Source organism: Nycticebus coucang, chromosome 2 (genome assembly GCF_027406575.1).
Source record: "Nycticebus coucang isolate mNycCou1 chromosome 2, mNycCou1.pri, whole genome shotgun sequence".
Taxonomy (NCBI): Eukaryota; Metazoa; Chordata; class Mammalia; order Primates; family Lorisidae; genus Nycticebus; species Nycticebus coucang.
The window spans coordinates 107,647,426-107,669,422 of record NC_069781.1 but is presented as its reverse complement, the minus strand read 5'-3'; the positions used below and the strand labels follow the sequence as shown (position 1 = coordinate 107,669,422).

Below are 21,997 nucleotides of genomic sequence, written 5' to 3'. Positions count from 1 at the left end.
TCATGACAGACATCCTGTCTCCAAAAGAAAAGAAAAGAAAAGGAAAGAAATAAGAATTAAAAAAAAAAAAAGAAATTAGAAAATTGGAGGTAAGAAAACATCAAGTAATAGCCATTGATCCAGATGTTGAAAGGAAATTAGTCTGGCTATATAATAGAACATAGACCATAGCAAATATTTTGATTAAAGAGTCAAATGCCTATGCTAAAAATACAGATGATTCAAGGAGTAAAATACAGTCCCTGGCCTTGAAGCAGTTTACAGTTTGGTGAGAGACATTAAGTATGCAGGAAATCAAAACCCAACAGATTACTAGAAATTCAATGCAAACATACAGGATGCTGTGTGTATGTGTTTCTGATCCTCACCTTCAGAGTACATCCCTTGAGAAGCTATGCACCCATGCCAGCACCTAGTCCACCATTCAAAGCACTTTTTCTCGAAAGAGTTCATGAAATTGTCAGACCTTGTATGACAACAGCTCTGGCTATTCCAGAAAAAGAGTTACAAAATTGCTCTTAAGGGTGGACTAGGCACTGGCATCAGTGCATAGCTTTCCAAGGGGAGCCCTTAGAAGGTAACCACAGTGACACTCAGCAATGAGGTATGTAGCACAAAACTAGGATGGTTCACAAACTTAATTGTCTGACCTCAATGAAGAGTATATTATGGAGAGGGTGGAGAGGACTGTGGCATTTAAGGAAAGCTGTCTTTCAGTAACAGAAAAGAGAAACACTTCAATAACTGAAAAAGATTCAAAGAGGCAGATGGGAAAAGACAAAGTGGGCTTTGATAGCTCTGTTAGTCTAGAAATTACAAATTAATGACGCATGAGCAGAACTAACCTAGAGACCTGGGTATTTTAAAGTAAGATAATTATAAAGAAAATCTGACTTTCTGGCTTTCTTAAAAAGTCTGAAGGTCTGACAATGTTGACTCTATAGTTCTGTATGACTTTTAAAATGTGCATACCCGGGCGGCACCTGTGGCTCAGTGAGTAAGGCACCGGCACCATATACCAAAGGTGGCGGGCCAAACCGCAACAAAAACCAGTTGGGCACTGTGGCAGGCGCCTGTAGTCCCAGCTACTCGGGAGGCTGAGGCAAGAGAATCGCCTAAGCCCAGGAGTTGGAGGTTGCTGTGAGCTGTGATGCCATGGCCCAAAAAAAAAAAAAAATGTGCATACCCTTGGATCTACTGTGTGCGTCAGCTGTAGAGATTGGATAAATTAAGGAACGCTATGTAGGCATTAAAAAGAATTAGAACTATTAGTATAGCCATGGAAAGACTCTTATATAAAAAACTAAATTGCTAAATAATGTGATTGATCACATTAATATTAAAAATTAAAACTATAGTATAACAACACATATTATACAAAGTGACATAAAATATATGGCCTACACAGCCACTGTGGAAAACAGTGTGCTGACTCCTCAAAGAAGTTAAACACAGAGTCACCATATAACCCAGCAATTCAACTTCTAGTATATATCCTAAACAACTGAAACCAGGAACTTAAATATTTGTATACCATGTTCATAAAAACATACATTATTCACAGTAGTCAAAAAGTGGAAGCAACCCAAATGTCCATTAATGGATGAATGGAGAAACAAAATTTGGTATATACACACAATGAAATTTTAGCCTTAAAAAGAAAACTGTGACATAAGCCAGAATGTGGATGAACTTTGAAGACATTGTGGTAGATGAATTAAACTAGTCACAAACCTGGTATACTAGGAAAGTACAGGATGATTGGTGTTGAGTTACAATGCAATCAATTTTCAACCTTAAGGATCTTCTAATCAATTGAAGGTCTTTAAGAATAAGAAACATTGTCAGTTTTTAGGGTCTGTTAATGGATGTTTTTCTTATGCACAGAAACTTTGCTACTCCTACTCTAACTGCAAAAAATAATAGAAGGGATTAGCTATCAGAATTGACCTGCAGTGAATTGTAGGTTAATACACCCACAAAGTGTTCTTACACAATGAAACTGAACTTTGACTTTAGCACTGCACTTCCCTCTTGAAGAGGTTACTAATGACTTTACTCCAGATGTCACTTACTCAGTAGATCCTATTTCTTCACGTGGAAAAAGGGGTAACAAAGCACTCTGAGGGACAGAAGAGATGACAGAGGTGCAAAAGGATCTACTTGATACTAACTAGTTCTCTCCCCCATCAAGCACACAAGAAGATCATCCCTACATACAAACATGTTATTATGCGAATTATGAAAATCTTAAACCGTAGTCTAACTTCACATTCTTCCACTGACTTAAAACATGAATACCATTTTATATAAGATCTAAGTAAATACACCAGAAAACTAATTTAACAAAATCACAATGGAAGCTAATCCAGAATAAAATCTGAAGAACTTCACTATCAACCCTCACACCTACACCACAAGTCTTGTAGCAGAAACATTTATGAAAGCTACAGGAATTTAACACCACCAATGTTTTAAAATAAACATAAGTCACTCACTAAAAGTTTCAAAGGTTATGACTCTTCAAGGCACATGAGAGGAAATCTCTGAGTAACTAGCTAAGTTAGGCTATTTAGTGACCTAGTCAAAATCAACTGAGACATAGGCCAACATCTAATGGCTTAAAGAAATACAAGTATTACTGTGTGAAAAGTACAATTATTACTGTATCAAAGAAATTCTCTCTAAATCAAAAAATATTTCTGTAAGCAAGGATAATAGAAAATTATGCCCTTCTGGCCATTTATTGAAGACCAATAAGATGTTAAGTTTTTATAAGAGAAATGTCTCACTTCTCCAACTAACACTTGGTATTGCCAGTATTTTTTCAATTAGCCATTCTAGTAAGTATGTAGTGGTATTTCATAGAGGTTTTACATTTTTTTTTTTTTTTTTTAAGAGACAGAGTCTCACTTTATCGCCCTCACTAGAGTGCAATGGCATCACAGCTCACAGCAACTTCCAACCCCTGGGCTTAGGAGATTCTCTCACAAAATTCTCTTGTAGTCCCAAGCTACAGGCGCCTGCCACAATGCCCAGCCATTTTTTCTTTCTTTTTTTTTTTTGCAGTTTTTGGCCAGGGCTGGGTTTGAATCCGCCACCTCTGGCATATGGGGCTGGCGCCCTACTCCTTTGTCACCCAGCTATTTTTTATTACAGTTTGGCCGGGCCAGGTTCAAACCTGCCACCCTCTGTATATGGGGCCCGCGCCCTACCCACTGAGCCACAGGTGCTGCCCGAGGTTTTAAAATTTTTAACAATTTTAATGGCAACTTTTAAAAACAGCACACACTGTTTTGCCCCTTAAACATAGAACATTTTAATTTTTCTGACTCAAAATCATCTTTACAGAATAAACATTTTTCTACCCCCAAGGATAACTGAAGTGCCTAGGATTGTTTTCCTTCTAAAATGGTCTCAGAATTATGTCTGTTTTATAGCTTTTTAAATCTTCTCTCCTGTTATCACTTCTTGCTATTAATCATGCTCCTACTTCTAGCAGACTTTCCTTTTCACCTTCTCAAGCTGAGTTTAGAAAATAAATAACCGGGCTTGGTAGAATTACATCAAAATACAAAAGGGCAATCTGTGAGTGAGAGCTTAAAGGATACTTCAATGAAGAAAGTGAAAGCTGCCCCCTCACCCCACCTCTTCTTAGTATTCAAACTTCCTGATTATCTACTTTGGTTGCTGAGAAATTTCTAGGAGGTAAGTTTCCTAGGCATTTTTCAAAAATGTATGATTGCCAGCTAAGTAACTGAGTAATTACAATGGTAACCTGTGCAAATAACACTAGGCTATGATTCTAGATGAAGAATTAAAAACTTACCTAAAGCAAAATATACACAAGATTACTAGGTATCCAGAAACCTAAACAAAAGAGATTATCTTAAATGTAGTTTAAATCTAGTTTCCAAACACACATTGGCCAAAATCCTGAGCACCTGCTAGGTACATGGGGCATTCAAGAGGCACAAAGACAAATACAAAGAAATGTTAAAATGAAAAATGAATTCAACTGTTCTTTCACAAGACACAATGGCCGTATTAATAGTGATTCTGATCATATTTGCAGCGTTCCCTTGAAAATCCTACTTAAGTAGTTACGCATAACCAAAAGCAATTAAATGAAGCTCATCCTGTCCTTTAAGTAGTATTTTCCATCTCTCGACAAGATAAAGCTATGAACAGTTGTACGATCTCTTCTGAAGGTGGTCGCATCGGAGAAATGGCATCACCTTACTTCTCTGAGCTCTAAGCTCCAATTCAGAAAACCTGAGAGGCAGGCACTTCCTCTCACCCGAACTTCCCTGAGGAATGGCACGCTGCGCATCGCCATGTTCACAGGCCAATCGCTACTCTTCCGGCTGCCTCCACCCACAGTGTTAAAACACATTTCACCAATTGCAACCGGATCTTGGGTGGGACTTCCGATATCATCTCAGGCTTAACTACCACCATCTCATCACAGGCAATCATGAAGAGTGAGAATTCCACAAACTTTGAGCTCATACACAGTTTCAAGCAAACATAAAAGAATGACACGATGGAAGACAGGGTGACAAAAGCTGAGAAGCCAAAACAGTCCCCAAAATATTTTTAAGACAAACAATTTAAAATTAAGCAATCAAAACCTTAAGTCCAGGATCATGTATTTGCTTATCTTTACAGTCACTGCTGGGTCCTGAAGTTCTCCTCTGGCCCAGTTTCAGCCGCGGAGCCCTCTGCCAAAGGGACAGCAAAAGCCGATAATGTGGAGCTCTGATTACCCACCCATCAGGGCACCGCTGAAGGTCACTGAATACTTAACTATGCACCAGAAAAATAATTCTGCAAGTTCACTCCTGTATTGCCTGGGCCCCGATTTTAAACTACTTATTTTGCTTTGGATCTACAAAACTGAACTACTTTAAAGACGTTTTCACACAGATTTGTAAGTCACGAACTGACATTTTACAATTCCTGAAATCTAACACAATAAACCATAATTTCCCTAAAGATCTTACTTTAAAAGGAACACGACAGTGTTCTGAAGAAGAGCCTAATGCACTGGCCTTTACACAAGATTCACTGTCACCCAACATTTGTAAAGGTAGCAGCAGCAGCAGCACTAGTATTTCCAGCTGCTTCTCCCTACTGGCCCTGGCGATCTCCCCGCTATTACTATTTATTCCTAGATGAACCTGTTGCTGGTAAAGAGCAGGCTAAATTCAAAACATAAGCATTTGTTTTAAAGTTGAAGGTAAGTAACCTGCCCGCTTAAAAGAAAAAGGAGGGAAATTCGAAGGATATTGGAGATGATGACATTGCCACCTCTGGCTTCTGGTCCGGGGCTCTCTACTCAACCTCAGGTGTCCTTATAACGTCTGCGGACCCCGAGCAGGCTCACTGAAGAGGCAACTGGAGGCAGGCTTTAACAGTGTACGGCCTGAACAGCCGGCCATCCATCTTGTGTCCCGGCCCGGCTCCCAGCCCGCTCTCGAGCCGGGTCCGAAGGAAGTCGCCTCCCCGCGCGCCGCTACAGCCCGGCGACATTCTGCGCCTCGGGGAAGTGTCTCGGGGTGCAGTGCGGCCCTGGTCCCTGGACCCCAGAAACCCTGGCCCACCACAGAACACCCCCACACACACACCCGAATCCCCAGCAGGCCTCACCTTGACGTGGAAGCGGATGAGCGCCAGGCGGATGCAGTGGGCCATGCAGACGGGCGGCAGGAACCAGACCTTGGGCGGCGGGGTGCCCTTGTTCTGGACATGGCTGACGATCTGCTGCGCCGTCTGGCGCTCGTTGCCCTGCCGCTTGACCCACTCGTGCAGCCGGGCCTTCTCCAGCGCGCCGTTGAAGAAGACGAAGAGCTCGATGTTGCCGCCGAAACAGGCCTTGGCCAGCGCCGCCAGGTAGCCAAGCATGTGGTTCCACTGACCGCCGCTGACCCAGTCGGTGTAGAAGCCGCCGTAGAGGCGGTGCAGGCAGTTGTCGGCGTCCACCAGCAGGCGCAGCGGGGTCTGCGGGGGCCGCTGCCGCCCGCCGCCCACCAGGCTACCCCGGGCCAGCTTCTGCAGCTCCACCGGCACCACGGCGCTCGGGCAGTGCTTCTCGATGTAGTCCTGGAAGCCCTGCACGCCCATGGCGGCGGCGGGAGCGCGGGCGCGGGTGGGGGGCGGCGGGGCCGGGGGTGGCGGGGCCGGGGGCGGCAGGGCCGTGGCTTGCGGGAGGGCGGGCGGGGGCGGCAGCCTCTAGGGGGGACTGGGGCGGGTTGGGGGCGCGCTCATGGCCGCCGCGGCCGCCATGTGCTGCCGCCTCCCAGGGCCATGTCTGGGGAGGGACCTGCCGCCGCCGCCGCCGCCGCCGCTGCCGCTGCCGCGAGGCCGAGGCCGAAGCTGAGGGCCGGGGCGGGGCGGGGCGGGGCGGGCGGGCGGCGCTGACGTAGCGTACCCTCCTGGCGCGGACGCCGCCCAGGCCCGCGCAGGCCTGCTAGGGGAAAAAGCGGAAGAGGCGGCGCAGGCGGGACGCGGCTGGGTGCTCAAGAGATTTGTGAGGCTGGGGGCTGGACCGGAACAGGCCACAGGGTCTTCCTCGGCCGAAGCAGGCCGCGCCCAGAAGCCACAGGCTACCCGCCTCTGGCCTGTCGGCCTGCCTGGCCCCGGCAAAAGCTGAGAGGCCGCTGCCGCCCGATAAGAGTTGGGCGAAGGAAAGCGGCGAAGCAGGCCCTGGGGAAGAACTCGCAGTGCTCGTGAGGGAAGCGGCGACAAGATGGCGGCTCCGAGGGGAAGACGAAGGCCGAGTCACTCTGCTCGTCGTTGGAGGCCGGTACGCTACCTTTCTAACGCGACTGTCTTGCTCATTCACTTAGGGCCTGCCTCCCACACAGACTCCGGAGTCCGAGGAAGCTGGATCTTCTTGCAAAGAGCGAGGCTAGAGCGCCGGAGCACTTTGTAGTGTGCCTGCGGGGGGAGCAGGATTCCACAGAAGGTACTGATTTTAGCAGCTTCAGGCTCTCGTTTGTCGTTTTTGCGCATGTGACAAGTGACACGGTCAGACACACTCTAATGTCAGAAAATAGAAGCAACCCTGTATGATCATCACAGAACATACCTTAATACTATAGATCCGGGCTCGGCCCTTGTAGCTCAGCGGCTAGGGCGCCAGCCACATACACCCGAGCTGGCGGCTTTGAACCCAGCCCGGGCCTGCCAAACAACGACAACCAAAAAATAGCTGGGCGTTGTGGCGGGCGCCTGTAGTCCCAGCTACTTGGGAGGCTTAGGCAAGAGATTCGCTTAAGCCCGAGAGTTTGAGGTTGCTGTGACTGTGACGCATGGTGAGATTGCGTCTCAAAAAAAAAAAAAGAAAAACCATAGGTCTGTTACAGCGTGTGAAATTCCTGCTTTCTCTTTAGTTCCTACTGCTGAACGGCCCCATCTTCTGACACTTTTGCTGTGCCGAAGCTGCTCATCCTAAGTACTTAAACCTTGTTGTTGTTTTAGTGGAGCTTCCTTTATGTAACCTTTATTCCAAGCTCTGCCATAATGGCTTCTGAAATGATGTTAATGTACTGTATGTATCTTATGCTTCAATAAGACATTTTTAAAAAGAAATTGTTTTTCAGAATGCAGTATTTAGACATCAGAACTCTTAACTATTTTAAAGTGCCTTTTTTACTTATCTTCAACCCTCCATCTGTTCTTTTTACAGAGCCACCTCTGTGGAGGAGCAGGATGCAGCCATCGTGCTGTATCCCAGACAGCAGCTACTCAACAGGTGTAGCCTGCTCCCACCCAATCTGGTCCTGTAGGCTCAAAGAAGCCTGCATACTCTCTGTAAAAAGGCAAGTTGGATTTTTGTTTCTTTTTTCATACCATCTCAAATGCAGGCCAGTATGATATGTAAATAAAATGTTCTTGGTATTTTGATTAGTTACCTTTAATTTTTAAAATCCAGGTTGTTAGAAGTTAGGCCATTTACACATGCGCAAAGTTAGTGATGAAGACAGAATTACATGTTATCTAAATTATAATTAAGAGGACACCCCAGAAATATCCAAATTTCCTTGTATAAACCAAGGCAGAGTCACAAGATCTGTACTAAAATAGAAAAACTGAGGCAAGAGGATCTCTTGAGCCCAAAAGTTAAAGGTTGCTGTGAGCTATGATGCCATGGCACTCTATCCAGGGCAACAGCTTGAGACTGTTTCAGAAAAAATAAAAGAGTAGTACTTTTAATCTTTCATTGTATTTTCATTTTGTAGCGTTACATCATGTTTACATTCACTGTTTTATTTCTTTTGGGCAATCTTTTAATTTTTTAAATGTAGAGTGCCAAGGTTCTGGAATCATACCACCAAATCTGCCTCATCTTTACTCTTGGTAAAATTACTTACCCTGTTTGAACTTGAGTTTTTATCCTCTATAAAACGAGCATATTAGTAGTATTTATCTCATAGCTTGTTATAAGGATGATATTGGATAGTCCGTGTCCCTACCACCCAGCAAGTAGTTAGTAAATGTTTAGTTTTATAGTTATTTCCTCGTAAAATAATTACCTGGACTTTACACTTAAGAACGCGGACTGGTTACATTATGGTAGTTTAAAATTCATTTTCATAAACATAAAATTCAAGTATGCCTACTTTATTTAGCTGTGTATTCATCTTTAAAATTTTTTTTTTATTTTTGGAGTTATTAATGGTTGGCAAAATGTTTGGCTGACAAACATTTTCTATACTCTGCATTGTCAGCTCAAATACATGGGTTGTTTGAAGTTAAACTTTTTAAATATTGAGGTTAAAAATAAACATCTGTATTTAAAATTTAATGAAGTTATATCTTCTTAGGTGTACAATATAACAACTAATAGTTGGGGACTTTAATTTTCGACCGCTTAATAGACAAAGAGAGCTAGCTTATGGTGTACAAAAATAACCCTTCTCTGGCAACCCAGTGTGAGAAAAACTTACTTTCAGCCCTACACCATTTCAGCCAGTTTTGTTTTATTTTGAGACAAGATCTCACTGTCTTCTGGGCTCGAGCACAGTGGCATCATTATAGTTCACTGCAATCTCAAGTACCTGGGCTCAAGCAGCCCTTCTGCCTCAGTCTTCTTAGTAGCTAGATCTACAGGTACATGCCACCATGCCTGCCTAATTTTACTATGTTTTTGTGGAGATTGGGTTTGCCTGAGTCTTGCTGAGACTCCAATTCGTTGTGATCATTCATCTACATCCCCAAACGGGAAAATACTGTCTTACTTACTTGATTCTTAACTAATGTCTTTTATAGTAGAATGACATCTTTCATTAATTTTCTACTTAGTTGAGGTATATATATCCACCAGCAATGATCAGGTTTTTTAAGTAAGGCCATAGGTGATTCTCTTACCCATTTAATAATTAGCATATATTAGGAGACCAGCAGGCTTTAGCTAAGCATGGAATCTGTGGCCTTGGAAAAGAGCAAATTAATCCATGCTTGGGATTTGAACTTGGGATGTTTTCCTAGCATTAAGCCTTCTCTGTTGTTAATGTCAGCTTAAGTTACCTAGAAGAACACTTATAACCTTTTAGTCTTCATCATGAATTGTACATGAGTAACAGATCACACTATACCAGGGTGTCAACAGTTGAGACTTTTTTGGTCTTAGAGCTCTACCTGAAGACCAAAAATCCTTACCAACATTAGGATACAAGAACTACAGGAGAGACTGATCAACATTTACATTCTTGAGACCAGGACAAAATGCATTTCTTATTCCAAACAACTGATAATATAAATTACCTTTTTTTTTTTTCTCTTTTCAGATTTCCAGAAGCTGTTGTGTCAATAACAATCTTAAAAAACTCACAAAACCACCAATACTAAAAGTCATTCTTGAGACTAATTCGAAAGCTAGGATAAAATTCCACAGTAGCACTGAAGTGGGAAGATACCACTCCAACAGCCAAATCTGTAGGTCATATCCATTAAGTCATGAAATCCCAGGAAAAAAACCTCTATTCACCACTCCATAGTTTCTATTTATAATTTCAGAGTTCTTTTCATATTAGGGATATCTTGGATCTTAAGAAAGATATTAAGGTCAAATATCTCTGTCTGAAGAAACAGGAAGTATAATGGCTTGGGAATTATTTAGTACCACCACTAAAAGCAGTTACAAGTTTCGGGCGGTGCCTGTGGCTCAAGGAGTAGGGTGCCGGTCCCATATGCCAGAGGTGGCGGGTTCAAACCCAGCCCCGGCCAAAAAAAAACCACAAAAAAAAAAAAAAAAAAAGAGCAGTTACAAGTTTCATTTAACTCTTTAAAGCTAGAAGGGCCTTTTTTCACCTATTCTCATTTCACAGGGCAATGTGGAGGTCAAGAGGGGAAAGTGACATGTCCAAAGTCAGAGTAGAGCCTGTGGCTAATCTGTGGCTCACACCTGTAATCCTAACATTTGGGGAGCTGAGGCAGGTGGGTTGCCTGAGCCAGAGCAACACCTCATCTCTAAAAATAGCCTGTCCCCCACAAATGCATTAATTTACACTGCTATGATTCAATTAAAAAAATAGAAAAAGTGAAACAACTAAAGTAACTAAAATCAGATCTAAAATTGGAGAAATTACTATAAACTTACAGTAATAGAATCATTAGGGTGACAGCTGTATGCCAATGAATTCCTGAAAACAACTTACTAAGCATAAATTACAAGGAAACAAAATCTAAAGAGTAAAGAGATGGAATCAGTAATCAAAAACCTTTCCACAAAACAAAATGTCTAGACCATATGCCTTCAATGATAAATGCTACCAACCATTTAAAGAACCGATTCTTACAATTTTTGAAAAAAGTGAAGAGGAAGGAATACTTCCTACCTCATCCTCTAATGCCAGCATTGCCTTCATATGGAAATGAGCAACATCTCAGAAGTGAAAAATTATATATAGGTAATGAAAGCAGTTGAGTTCCACTAGAATTCTAAAGTATGAGGCAAAAAAAAGACATTGGACACCTGTGTATGTTACACAATTCTCAATTGCAAAGACATGGAAACAACTGAGTGTTCAGCAATACATGAATCAATTAAAGATGGAAGTAAATCTCAATGAAAATCAAGCTGGGGAGGAAGGGATAGGTAAATCCACGCATAACTGAGTACAGTGAACACTGGGTGAACCTTGACTTAATCTGTACAAAAACAAAGTGTGAACAAAACGTGTACCCCCTAATACTCTGAATTAAAAAAAAAAAGAAAAGCTTAGCTATTATCCTGTATGTGTTTTTAACGTTTAGCCTGAAACTTGTCACTAGTTACAACAATGAAGACCTAATGAAAATTAAGTTGAAACTTCTTCAAATGCAGTACAGTTTCTAGGTATAAATTGTAATTACTTTCGTTCCCTTGTAATGTCAGCATCAAAGGAGAAGTATGCTATATTATAGTGAATAGATGTGCTACGGTTGACTACATATATGGAAAACATGATTTTGATTGATTAAAGCAGACACAGTTGAATAACAAACTTGTATAATAAGGTTTTACTGTATTATTGACAATCATGAGTGACCTCAACATGGAGGAACGAGTATGTTTCTGCATTTGTCAGAAAACCTTCAGTGGTGGCTTACTGAAAATGTAGCCATGACTTGAATCTTCTATGACAGAATTTTTTTGGTCTGAATTCATGGTCAATTTCCACATACCGGTTGGTTTCACTTCATGACAATGTAAATAGAATCTTAAGGACAACTTTCAATGAATTTTTCCGATTATTTTTTGTAGACTCTTTAGAACTTAATTGCTGTTAAATAATCTGCTTACTGTACACATTGTGCTATTTGTGTTTGGCTGTAGCATATTTTGCATGTGAAGAATAGGAACTTAAGGAATGATGTTGAAAAATTACTGCAGCCATATGTGAAGTTGTAAAATCAATGGCCACATATTTATCATTATTCTTGTGATAGAATCATAAATTGTTCTTTAAAAATTCAAGTATTATTGATAATCTATTAAACTATTGTCTGTAATCCTGTCATTGTTCCTCATAAATTTCAACTAAATTTGAAATTTAAAAAAATAATAAAAATAGCCAGGCATTGTGGCGGGCGCCTGGGAGGCTGAGGCAAGAGAATAGCTTAAGCCCAAGAGTTTGAGGTTGCTGTTAGCTATCCATGGCACTCTACCAATGGCAACAAAGTGAGACTGTCTTCAAAAAAAAAAAAAAAAACCACCCAAAGTCACAGTAGAGTCAGCAACCAAACAAGAAACAGGTATACTAAGTGTATATTGGATGTTGGCTAGCTTTTAGGAATATGGACATGAAGAAAATCATATTCCCTTCTTTAGGGAATGCACTCTGAGTAGACAGATTACAGTGTAGTCTGGAAAGTACATCAGTATACTTGCATAGAAATAAGAAGAAAGGATTAATGTTACCCATGTAACATCCTATTCCAATCTCTTGTCACAGGTCATACTGCCCTCGAAGGTAGAGATAATCCATCTTACTAAGTTCCATGTGCACTGTCGAGCCCAACCAAACTCATATGTAGGTACTGACTCTACCATTTAACAAATAGCATTACTTTAGGCAACTCTCATCAACCCTGTAAACTAGAGTCATTGTTGACACCATATGGGTGAAAGCAATTAATGCCTTCTCTAGCACTTACTAGGTTCTTAGAGGTTTTTATGTCTCATTTTCCATCTAAAACAGCACTGCCTATTTTTTGGTTTTGTTGCTTGGGAGGGTTTTTTATTGTTTGTTGCCCAACATCTTTACCAAATTTGTATCCAGATGGCTTTGGACTGATTCAAAAGTATGTTCAAGCAAGAAGACTTGTCATGATGACTTTCAGATGAAGCCTGTAGGTTCCCTTGGCAACTCTCCAAGAGGCTTCTCGAGCTGTGTGGGCAGTGAGAGCAGCTATGGAATAAATGGATAAAATATTCAGAGGGACTGCTTTAAAAATGAACTTTATGGACACCCTGTATTCTCTCATTTGGATGAAAGAACTTCATAGTCATCCCTTATGTATTGCCTGATGGAATCTTCAGGATCAGATTTTGTTTCAATAAATTTTGTTTTAAAATGTGATATAAATCAAATGAGAATTTTTCTAAGTAATTCCCATTCCTAAATAAAAAGCCATTTTAAGATTTAGTCATTTAGAGACCAATTAAGTTAACTATTTGTGCAAACTATTAAAATTATGTTCCAATTGTTTTTCCCAGAAGAAATAATTCTTTCATACCAGAATGCGAAAAGTACCCAGGCCTGACTGGGCTGAGGCACAGGAATCTGACTTTTCTCTGGGGAATCTGGGATCTCAGACAAGTAGAGCACACATTCTACTGGAATCAGCTGAAGTTTCTAGCTCAGGCTTGTGACCTTGCTGCCATGGGAAGAGGTCAGGGTTGACCGGAGCTCCAAGAAAAGTGCATGTATCTCTGGAAGGCAAGAAGAAAGTTCTGCTTTAAATGCAATATCACATACTCCAGGATGGAACAATACACTTGAATAAGAGAGCCCAGCTGTGAGAAATAGTTAAAATAGGGGGCAGGTAATGGTTCTGCTCTCAGGTGCTTCCCATCCATTTTCAGGTGGAGGTCCCAGAAGTGTGGTGCCAGGAGAACTGGCCCAGTCTGAGATCTAGGGTCCTGGAATGTCCAGAGTAAGAGTTTCTTCACAGTTCATGAGATGTTAGTCTGTCATGTGAAAGACACCAGTTTTGTTAAACTAGAAAGCTCTATAATAGAAATCAAAATTTCCATGTTACAATAGATATAATATTACACTGACATTTTTCTTGAGCTGCACTGTCCAGTAGAACTTTCTGACGTAATGGAAATAACTTGGTGCTAATATGATAGCCCTATGATAATTGGGCACTTGATTTGTGGCTAGCCCAGCTGAGGAACTAAATTGTAAATTTCATTTAATTCACTTTAGCCACATTAGGCTAATGGCTACCATATTTTAAGATTTTATTCCTAAAGAAAGCAATTACGCCATCATAACCCTGTTAGTTTGCATTACATTAGTAATAGATTACATTAATGTGCATGAATATGGTCTGTGTAAGAAATTAGTAACACCTCAGTCATATTTGTGCAGTGCTTTATAATTTATGAATTGCCCTTCATTAAATCTCTTCTACTCTAATGGGTGGCTACTCACTTCTAGAAATGTGGAAATTAAGGTGACTTTTCCTACATTTTCAATTCTCCAGCCTAAACTGTTTCTATCACATCATTCATAGGGTCCCTACCACTTGTGATGTGTGTTATTTAGGTGTGTTTCCAGTTTGTCAGTAATCTTAAACACCTGGTTCTCATAACAGATGCTGTACCCAAGTTGCCTTCACAGCATGGAGTACAGTTAGACTTACCTTCTCTCTGGGGAAAGAGCTGGGTAGATCTGTGATTGTAGTCTAAGCTTGTGTTCATCTTTATAGCAGGCATGTCTCAGTTTCCTCTTGTTAGACATCTATTCAGCTAACAACCAGGTCTGCTAAAAAGACCACGTACATTTTATTAGGTGGAGAGGCAAGATTATGTGTTAACGCTATTAGTCTGGGCTCTTAAGTTAAAAGCAACAGAAACAACTCTCCCTAATGTAAGTGCAAAGTCATTTATTATAAGAATATTAGAAACTCATATGTGGTAAGACTCTTGTTATACCCTGTCTTTAGAAAATACAGAGACTGTAAAGGCAGGATTTCTTAAGTCTTTAGCTACTGGTCATATACTGAATCACTGCCAAGCATCTAAAGAACTACTCCATTTTAATTTGACCCATTAGCCTTTTGTGTGTATGCATTTAACACCAAAAATTCACTTAACTACATTAAGCCATTATCTACATCTTATAAAAATGATCATAAAAAAATTCTCATAAAAAACATCATAGGTCTCCTTACTAATATCAAAACACTGATATTTCCATGACCTACAAATCTAGAGATCTCAATAGTTTAATCCATTTGGCAGATGCTTATTAAGAATTGATTTTTTTATATTTCTGAGGTACTCTATTGTGACTCACATATTTGTCTTACCCTCTACAAGCTCACAGTCTACTAGAAAAGGATAAAAATGAGCATATACTTATATTGCCAGGGAAGTTATTAACGCTAGTAGATCAGAGAATATACTCTAAGAAATCATGTGAAGGAGAAATGAATTTTAAATTGGAACTTCAGCCTTTCACTTTCAGTCAAGATGTAGTAACAGGCACCCAATTACCCTTCCACCTAAAGCATCTAAAATATAGACAATGGTTCTCCTTTTTTTTTTTTTTTTGAGACATAGTCTCACTATGTCCCTCTGGGTAGAGTGCTATGGCATCACAGCTCATGGCGACCTCAAACATTTGGGCTCAAGAGATCCTCTTGCCTCAGCCTCCCAAGTAGCTGGGACTACAGGTGCCTGCCATAATGCCTGGCTATTTTTTTGTTGTTGTAGTTGTCGTCGTTTAGCAGGCCAGGGCTGGGTTCAAACTGCCTGCTTCAGTGTATGTGGCTGGCACCCTACTCACTGAGCTGCAGGCGCAGAGCCTAGAGCCAGGGGTCCTCAAACTTTTTAAACAGGGGGCCAGTTCACTGTCCCTCAGATCGCTGGAAGCCGGACTATAGTTTTAAAAAAAAACTACGAACAAATTCCTATGCATGCTGCACATACCTTATTTTGAAGTAAAAAAAGGGGAACAAATACAATCACACCACCACATGTGGCTGCGGATTGTAGTTTGAGGACTTCTGGACTAGACAGTGGGTCTTAAAACATTGAACATCAGTCAATGAAGTACAGATTTTGAGAGATTAGAAACAGACTACTCAGGTATTCAGCTGAGAAAGCTTCCTGAGGCTGAGAGAATAAACCATTGAAAAGAATAAGGTTAGGTACGGTAGGCGGGGCACAGTGGCTCACGCCTGTAATCCTAGCACTCTGGGAGGCCAAGGCAGGTGGATTGCCCCGAGTTCAGGAGTTTGAGACCAATCTGAGAAAGAGCAAGACCCCATCTCTAAAAACTAGCCAGGCATTGTGGCAGGTTCCTGTAGTCCCAGCTACTCATGAAGCTGAGACAAGAGAATCATTTGAGCCCAAGAGTTTGAGATTGCTGTGAGCTATAATACCATGGCACTCTACCCAAGGCAATGAAATGAGACTATCTTTAAAAAAATAGATTAGGTACAGTACCTGAAGTTCACACAAGGGCAAAGTAGGGCCTGTTATAAACAAATTGGAAAATCATCAGGAATATTAAGGATTTTCCCTTAATAAAGAGATAAAGTTAACCCTAGACAAGACACAGTTCTGAGCCTGCCTAACACATTAATAACAATTGCAAGAATGTAGGAATACAAAAATACACACCATCCACCAATGTAAAAATGAAAATGTCTAGCATCCAATCAAAAATTATCAGGTATGCAAAAATGATGGAAAACGAAAATGTAATGAGAAATGTATTTTCTATTGCTGTTGTTACAAACCACCACAAACTTGGAGATTTAACACAAAGTTATTACTTTATAATTTTGGAGGTCTGAAGTCTACACTGGGTCTTCAGAGCTCCATTCCTTCTGAAGGTTCTCAGGGAGAATATGTTTCCTTGCCTTTTCCAGCCTTTACAGGCTGCCCACATTCCTTAACTCATGGTCCCATCTCACCCCAGCCTTCTTTTCATCATACCATATCCTGTCTCTGTCTCTAACTCTAATTAATAACGATTCTTGTATTTACTTAAGGCCTACTTGGATAACCCAGGATAATGTCCCCTTGTCAAGATCTCTCAACCACATCTGTAAAGTCCCTTTGGTCATATAACATAGGTTCAGAGGATTAAGACCTGGGCATCTTGGTGGGGGTCACTATTCTACCTACTGCAAGAGGGAAAAAAGCAACAGACATTAACCCAGAAATGGAACAGTTGATAGAATTAATAGACAAGGATATTGACAACAGTTATTATTGCAGGGAAAATGGGGACCAAAGACCCCACTCTTGGCAAGGGAAGGCACCCCCATAAAAAGGAAAATTAAAAAGTAGGCTGAGTAAGTAGTAACAGAAAAAAGTCAGCTAGTTTACATGTAAGCTAGCCATTGCAGGCTTTCTGCCTTTTTTGAAATTCTAGCCTGTTGGGGATACAGCTTACAAACACCTCTGCTGGGTCTGTGAGCACTCCAAAGAAAAATGGCCATAGAAGAGACTATGACAATGACCTAGAAAGATACATTAACTAGGTTGTTTCCTGCCTAGTAAACAGGCAAAGCAGATACCCATTGTGGAGATTTGCATTTGACTGGGATAGAGATCAAGGTAGGAGCTCCAGCCCTGACATGTGGACAGAAGAGCTTATATCCCTTATCTCAGAGGACCTTCCTCCCTCCCACCAATACCTCAGAGGAGATTAACTCCAGCAGTGTTTCACTCCACAGGGTACTAGCGGAGTTTAACACCTCCCTCAAAATCTGTGTGTGATCTCAAACGGGAGGCTCTCCAGATACAAAGCTCAGATTTCAGATTTCTCAAGGCTACCCTTAAGGTTAATAGTAACAATAGGAGCTGATATGCTCAATCAGAGAAACAGCTGGCATCTTTGTTCCCTCCCTCATCCTCTGGGCAAATAGACTTCAATAAAAGCAGAGTGGCACAAACACTTGGTGCCATTGCCAGAATCCCACAAATGGACAATGGACCCCTGAGCTCCCACTTTGAATTCTACTCTATGTCTCATGTCTCTTTCATTACCATCATTTCTAACTCTATATTTCTTTAGTTGGTTGCTGCCAGTTTCCACAGGTCTTAGCGGACCCTGCCCTTGGGACAGGACCCCAAAAATTATGACTGCATTCCATATGTTTAAGAAGTTAGATAAAATAACATGAAGTGGAAAGCCGGAAAATAAAAAGATCCAAAGTGAAATCTGCAGTGTCTGAAATGAAAAATCTACTGTAGGCTCAGCACACCATAGCACAGTGGTTACAGTGCAAGCCACATGCACCATGGCTGGCAGGTTCGAGCCCAGCTCGGGCCAGCTAAACAACAATGACAATTGCAACAAAAAAATAGTCGGGCCTGATCACTTGAGATCAGGTGCCTGTAGTCACAGCTACTTGGGAGGCTGAGGCAAGAGAATTGCTTAAACCCAAGAGTTTGAGGTTGCTGTTAGCTGTGATGCCATGGCACTCTTCGAAGGGTGACATAATGAGACTCTGTCTCAAAAAAGAAAAAAAAAAGAAAAGAAAAGAAAAGAAAAATCTGGATGAGATAAATAAGATATGACAAAACTGAGAGACATGGTAATAGAAACTATCCAAAGTGAAATGAGGAGCCAAAATGACTGGGATAAAAATAACACAGTATCTCTGTGTGGAAGAGTGTCAGGATGATAGATATTGGATTCCCTAAATGGGTAAGAAAATATTTAAAGAATTTTCTGGGCCAGTTGTAGTGGCTCACACCTATAATCCTAGCACTCTGGAGGCTGAGCAGGAAAATTGCTTGAGGTCAGGAGTTCCAGGCCAGACTAGCCAAGAGTGAGACCTTGTCTCTACTAAAAATAGGAAAGCCTTAGCCAGATGTTGTGTCTCATACCTTTAGTCCCAACTACTGGGAAGATCATGGCAGTGAGCTATGATGATGCCACTGCAGTCTAGCCTGGATAACAGAGCCAGACTGTCTCAAAACAAGAAAAATTAAAAATAATTTTTCAATAGAAAAGAACACCAAGGCACAACATAATCAAATTGCTTAAAATCAGCCAAAAAGTGAAAATCTTAAGTCCAGGCATGGTGGCTTGCACCTATAATACTAGCACTCTGGGAAGCTGAAGTAGGAGGATCACTTGAGATCAGGAATTCAGGACCAGCCTGAGCAAGACCATATCTTTACTAAAAACTTAAAAAAATAAAAAATTGGGCGATGCCTGTGGCCCAGTGAGTGGGGTGCTGGCCCCATATACCGACAGTAGCAGGTTTGAACCCAGCCAGGCCAAACTGCAACAAAAAACAGCCCAGCGTTCTGGCAGGCACCTGTAGTCCTAGCTACTTGGGAGGCTGAGGCAAGAGAATCATCTAAGCCCAAGAGCTGGAGGTTGCTGCAAGCTGTGATGCCGTGGCACTTTACCAAGGGCAACAAAGTGAGACCCTAAAATAAATAAATAAAATAAAAAATTATCCAGACATTGTCTTGGATACCTTATAGTTCCACCTTTTTGGGAGGCTGAGACAGGAGAATCACTTGAACCCATTAGTTTGAGGTTGCTCTGAGTTAGTCTTGAGGCCTTTGCACTCTAGCATAGGCAACTCTGCCTCAAAAAAAAAAATGTTAAGAGAAGCCCACTTCCACCAAAGACACTTAATATATAGAGAAACAAAGATAGGAATGTTAGCATATTTCCCATTAGAAACCGTTCAAACTAGAAGGTGAAGTATCCTATTCACCAAGAATTATTTATCCAGCAAAAATGTTCTTTTTTTTTTTTTTTTGAAACAGAGTCTTACTCTGTCACCCTGGGTAGAGTACCATGGTATCAGCCTAACTCAGAGCAACCTCAAACTCCTGGGCTCAAGTGATTCCCCTACCTCAGCCTCCCTGCTAGTTGGAACAACAGGCATGAGCTGAAATACCTGGCTAGTTTTTCTACTTTTAGTAGAGATGGGGTCTCACTTTTGGTCTTGAACTTCTGAGCTCAAGCAATCCACCTACCTTGTCCTCCCACAGTGCTAGGATAATAGATGTGAGCCATCGCACCCTGCTTATGAGCAGAAATATCATTAAAGAGTGAAAGTAAAATAAGAACCTCTTCAGATAGAGCAAATATTTTAAAAATTTGCATTTTTGGAAATGTTAAAGAATGGGTGCTATGGCTCATATCTATAATCCTATCACTCTGGGAGACTGAGGTGGGTAGATTGCCTGAGCTCCCGGATTCAAGACCAGCCTGAGCAAGAGCGAGACCCATCTCTAAAAAATAGCTGGGCACTGTGATGGGCACCTGTAGTCCCAGGTACTTGGAGGCTGAGGCAAGAGAATCACTCGAGCCCTAGAGTTTGAGGTTGCTGTGAGATATGATACCACAGCACTCTACCAAGGGGGTGACAAAATGAAATCTGTCTCAAAAAAAAAAGAAGGAAAGAAAGAAAAGAAATGTTGAATAATGTCCTTTGGTGAGAAGTAAAATGTTACCAAACAGAAACCTGAACCTGCACAAATAAGTGAAGAGAACTAGAAATGATAACTACATGATTAGATGAAATTTTCTTATTATTTAAATCTCTTTAAGAGATCATTGTTTATCAACTATTTATCACAAGTGTAAAGCAAAATAGTGTCCTGGGTGTATTAGTTCAGCTGCCATAAGAAAATACAATGGACCAGGTAGTTTAAAAATAGAAGTTTCTTTTCTTTTCTTTTCTTTTTGTTTTTGAAACAGAGTCTCACTGTGTCACCCTTTGGTAGAGTGCTATGGCATCACAGCTCACAGCAACCTCAAACTCTTGGGCTTAAGCAATTCTCTTGTCTCAGCCTCCCAGGTAGCTGGGACTACTGGCACCCACCACAACACCCGGCTATTTTTTGTTGCAGTTGTCGTTGTTGTTTAGCTGGCCCAGGCTGGGTTCAAAACGGCCACTCTTGGTGTATGTGGCCAGAGCAGTAACCATTGTGCTATGGGCAATGAGCCAGAAGTTTATTTTCTTACAGTTCTGGAGGCTGGAAGTTAGATTAGGGTACCAACATAGTCAGGTTCTGGTGAGGGCTCTTTTCCTAGCTTGTAAATAGCTACCTTCTCATTGTGTCCCTACATGGTACAGAGAGGTAGACACACAGAAACAGAGCCTTCTGGTGTCTTTTCTTATAAGGACACTAATCCTATCATATCAGAGCTCCTCCCTTATGACCTCATCAACCTTAATTACTTCCTTATAGGCTCTATCTCCAAATACAGTCACATCCTTGGGATAAGGCTTCAACCTCTGGAGTTAAGTTGGCATGATTCAGTCGATGTTTTGTGGGATTTATAATATGTGTAGAAGTACACTTTCTACATACGTATGATGGCAGTAGCACAAAGGCTTGAAGAGGAGAAATAAAATAATTATGTCATAAGTTTCTTCTATGATATTTGAAGTAATGCAATATTGCATAAAAGTAAGATGAGTTAAAGAGGTATGCTGTAACCCTAACGCATATGTTCAAAAACAAATAATAATACCTACTAAAACAACAAGGAGGGCCAGGCACAGTGGCTCACACCTATAATCCTAGCACTCTGGGTGGCCAAGACAGGTGGATTGCCTGAACTCAGAAGTTCGAGACCAGCCTGAGCCAGAGTGAGACCTCTCTCTAAAAAAAATATCCAGGCATTGAGGCAGGTGCCTGTCGTCCCAGCTACTTGGGAGGCTAAAACAAAAAAATCGTGTAAGCCTCGGAGTTTGAGGCTGTGAGCTGTGACACCACAGCACTCTACTGAGGGTGAGAAAGTAAGACTCTGTCTAAATAAAAAAATAAATAGAAATTGAACAAAATCATATAAAATACTCAATTGGGGCCAGGCGTGGTCGCTAATGCCTGTAATCCTAGCACTCTGGAAGGCTAAAGACAGGCAGATCACTTGAGCTCAGCATTTTGAGACAACCTGAGCAAGAGAGAAACTCCATCTCTAGAAATAAAATAGTTGGGCATTGTGGCCAGTACCAGTAGTCCCAGCTATTTGGGAGCCTTTGGCAAGAGAATCGTATGAGCCCAAGAGTTTGAGGTTGCTGTGAAATATGACACCACGGCACTCTACCAAGGGCAAAAAAAAGTGAAACTCTGTTTTTAAAAACCTCAATTAATCCAAACAAAGGCAGGAAAAAATGAACAAAGGACATTTGGGACAAATAAAAAACAGGTAGCAAGACAATAGATTTAAATAAAACCATGTCAAAAATCACATTCAGGGCTAGGCACAGTGGCTCACGCCTGTAATCCCAAGCACCTGGGAGACCAAGGCCAATGGATTTCCTGAGCTCGTGA

At 41.3% G+C, this 21,997-nt stretch overlaps 1 protein-coding gene and 1 pseudogene across 6 annotated transcripts in view; one reads left to right on the top strand and one right to left on the bottom strand.

The window, feature by feature from the left end:
- The window catches only part of FAM120A (family with sequence similarity 120A), a 124,481-nt gene extending 118,110 nt beyond the window's left edge, over positions 1-6,371 (bottom strand). For 5 of the 6 annotated variants that reach the window (XM_053578403.1, XM_053578411.1, XM_053578428.1 and 2 more), the window contains exon 1: positions 5,653-6,327. In XM_053578403.1, the coding sequence (XP_053434378.1) occupies positions 5,653-6,126 (474 nt within the window). In that variant the 5' untranslated portion in view covers positions 6,127-6,327. Of the gene's footprint in view, positions 1-5,652 lie in introns of all 6 variants that reach the window. The other variant, XM_053578419.1, reaches the window with a different exon arrangement.
- A 1,156-nt stretch (positions 6,372-7,527) lies between these two features.
- The window catches only part of LOC128598133 (60S ribosomal protein L17-like), a 39,340-nt pseudogene continuing 24,870 nt past the window's right edge, over positions 7,528-21,997 (top strand).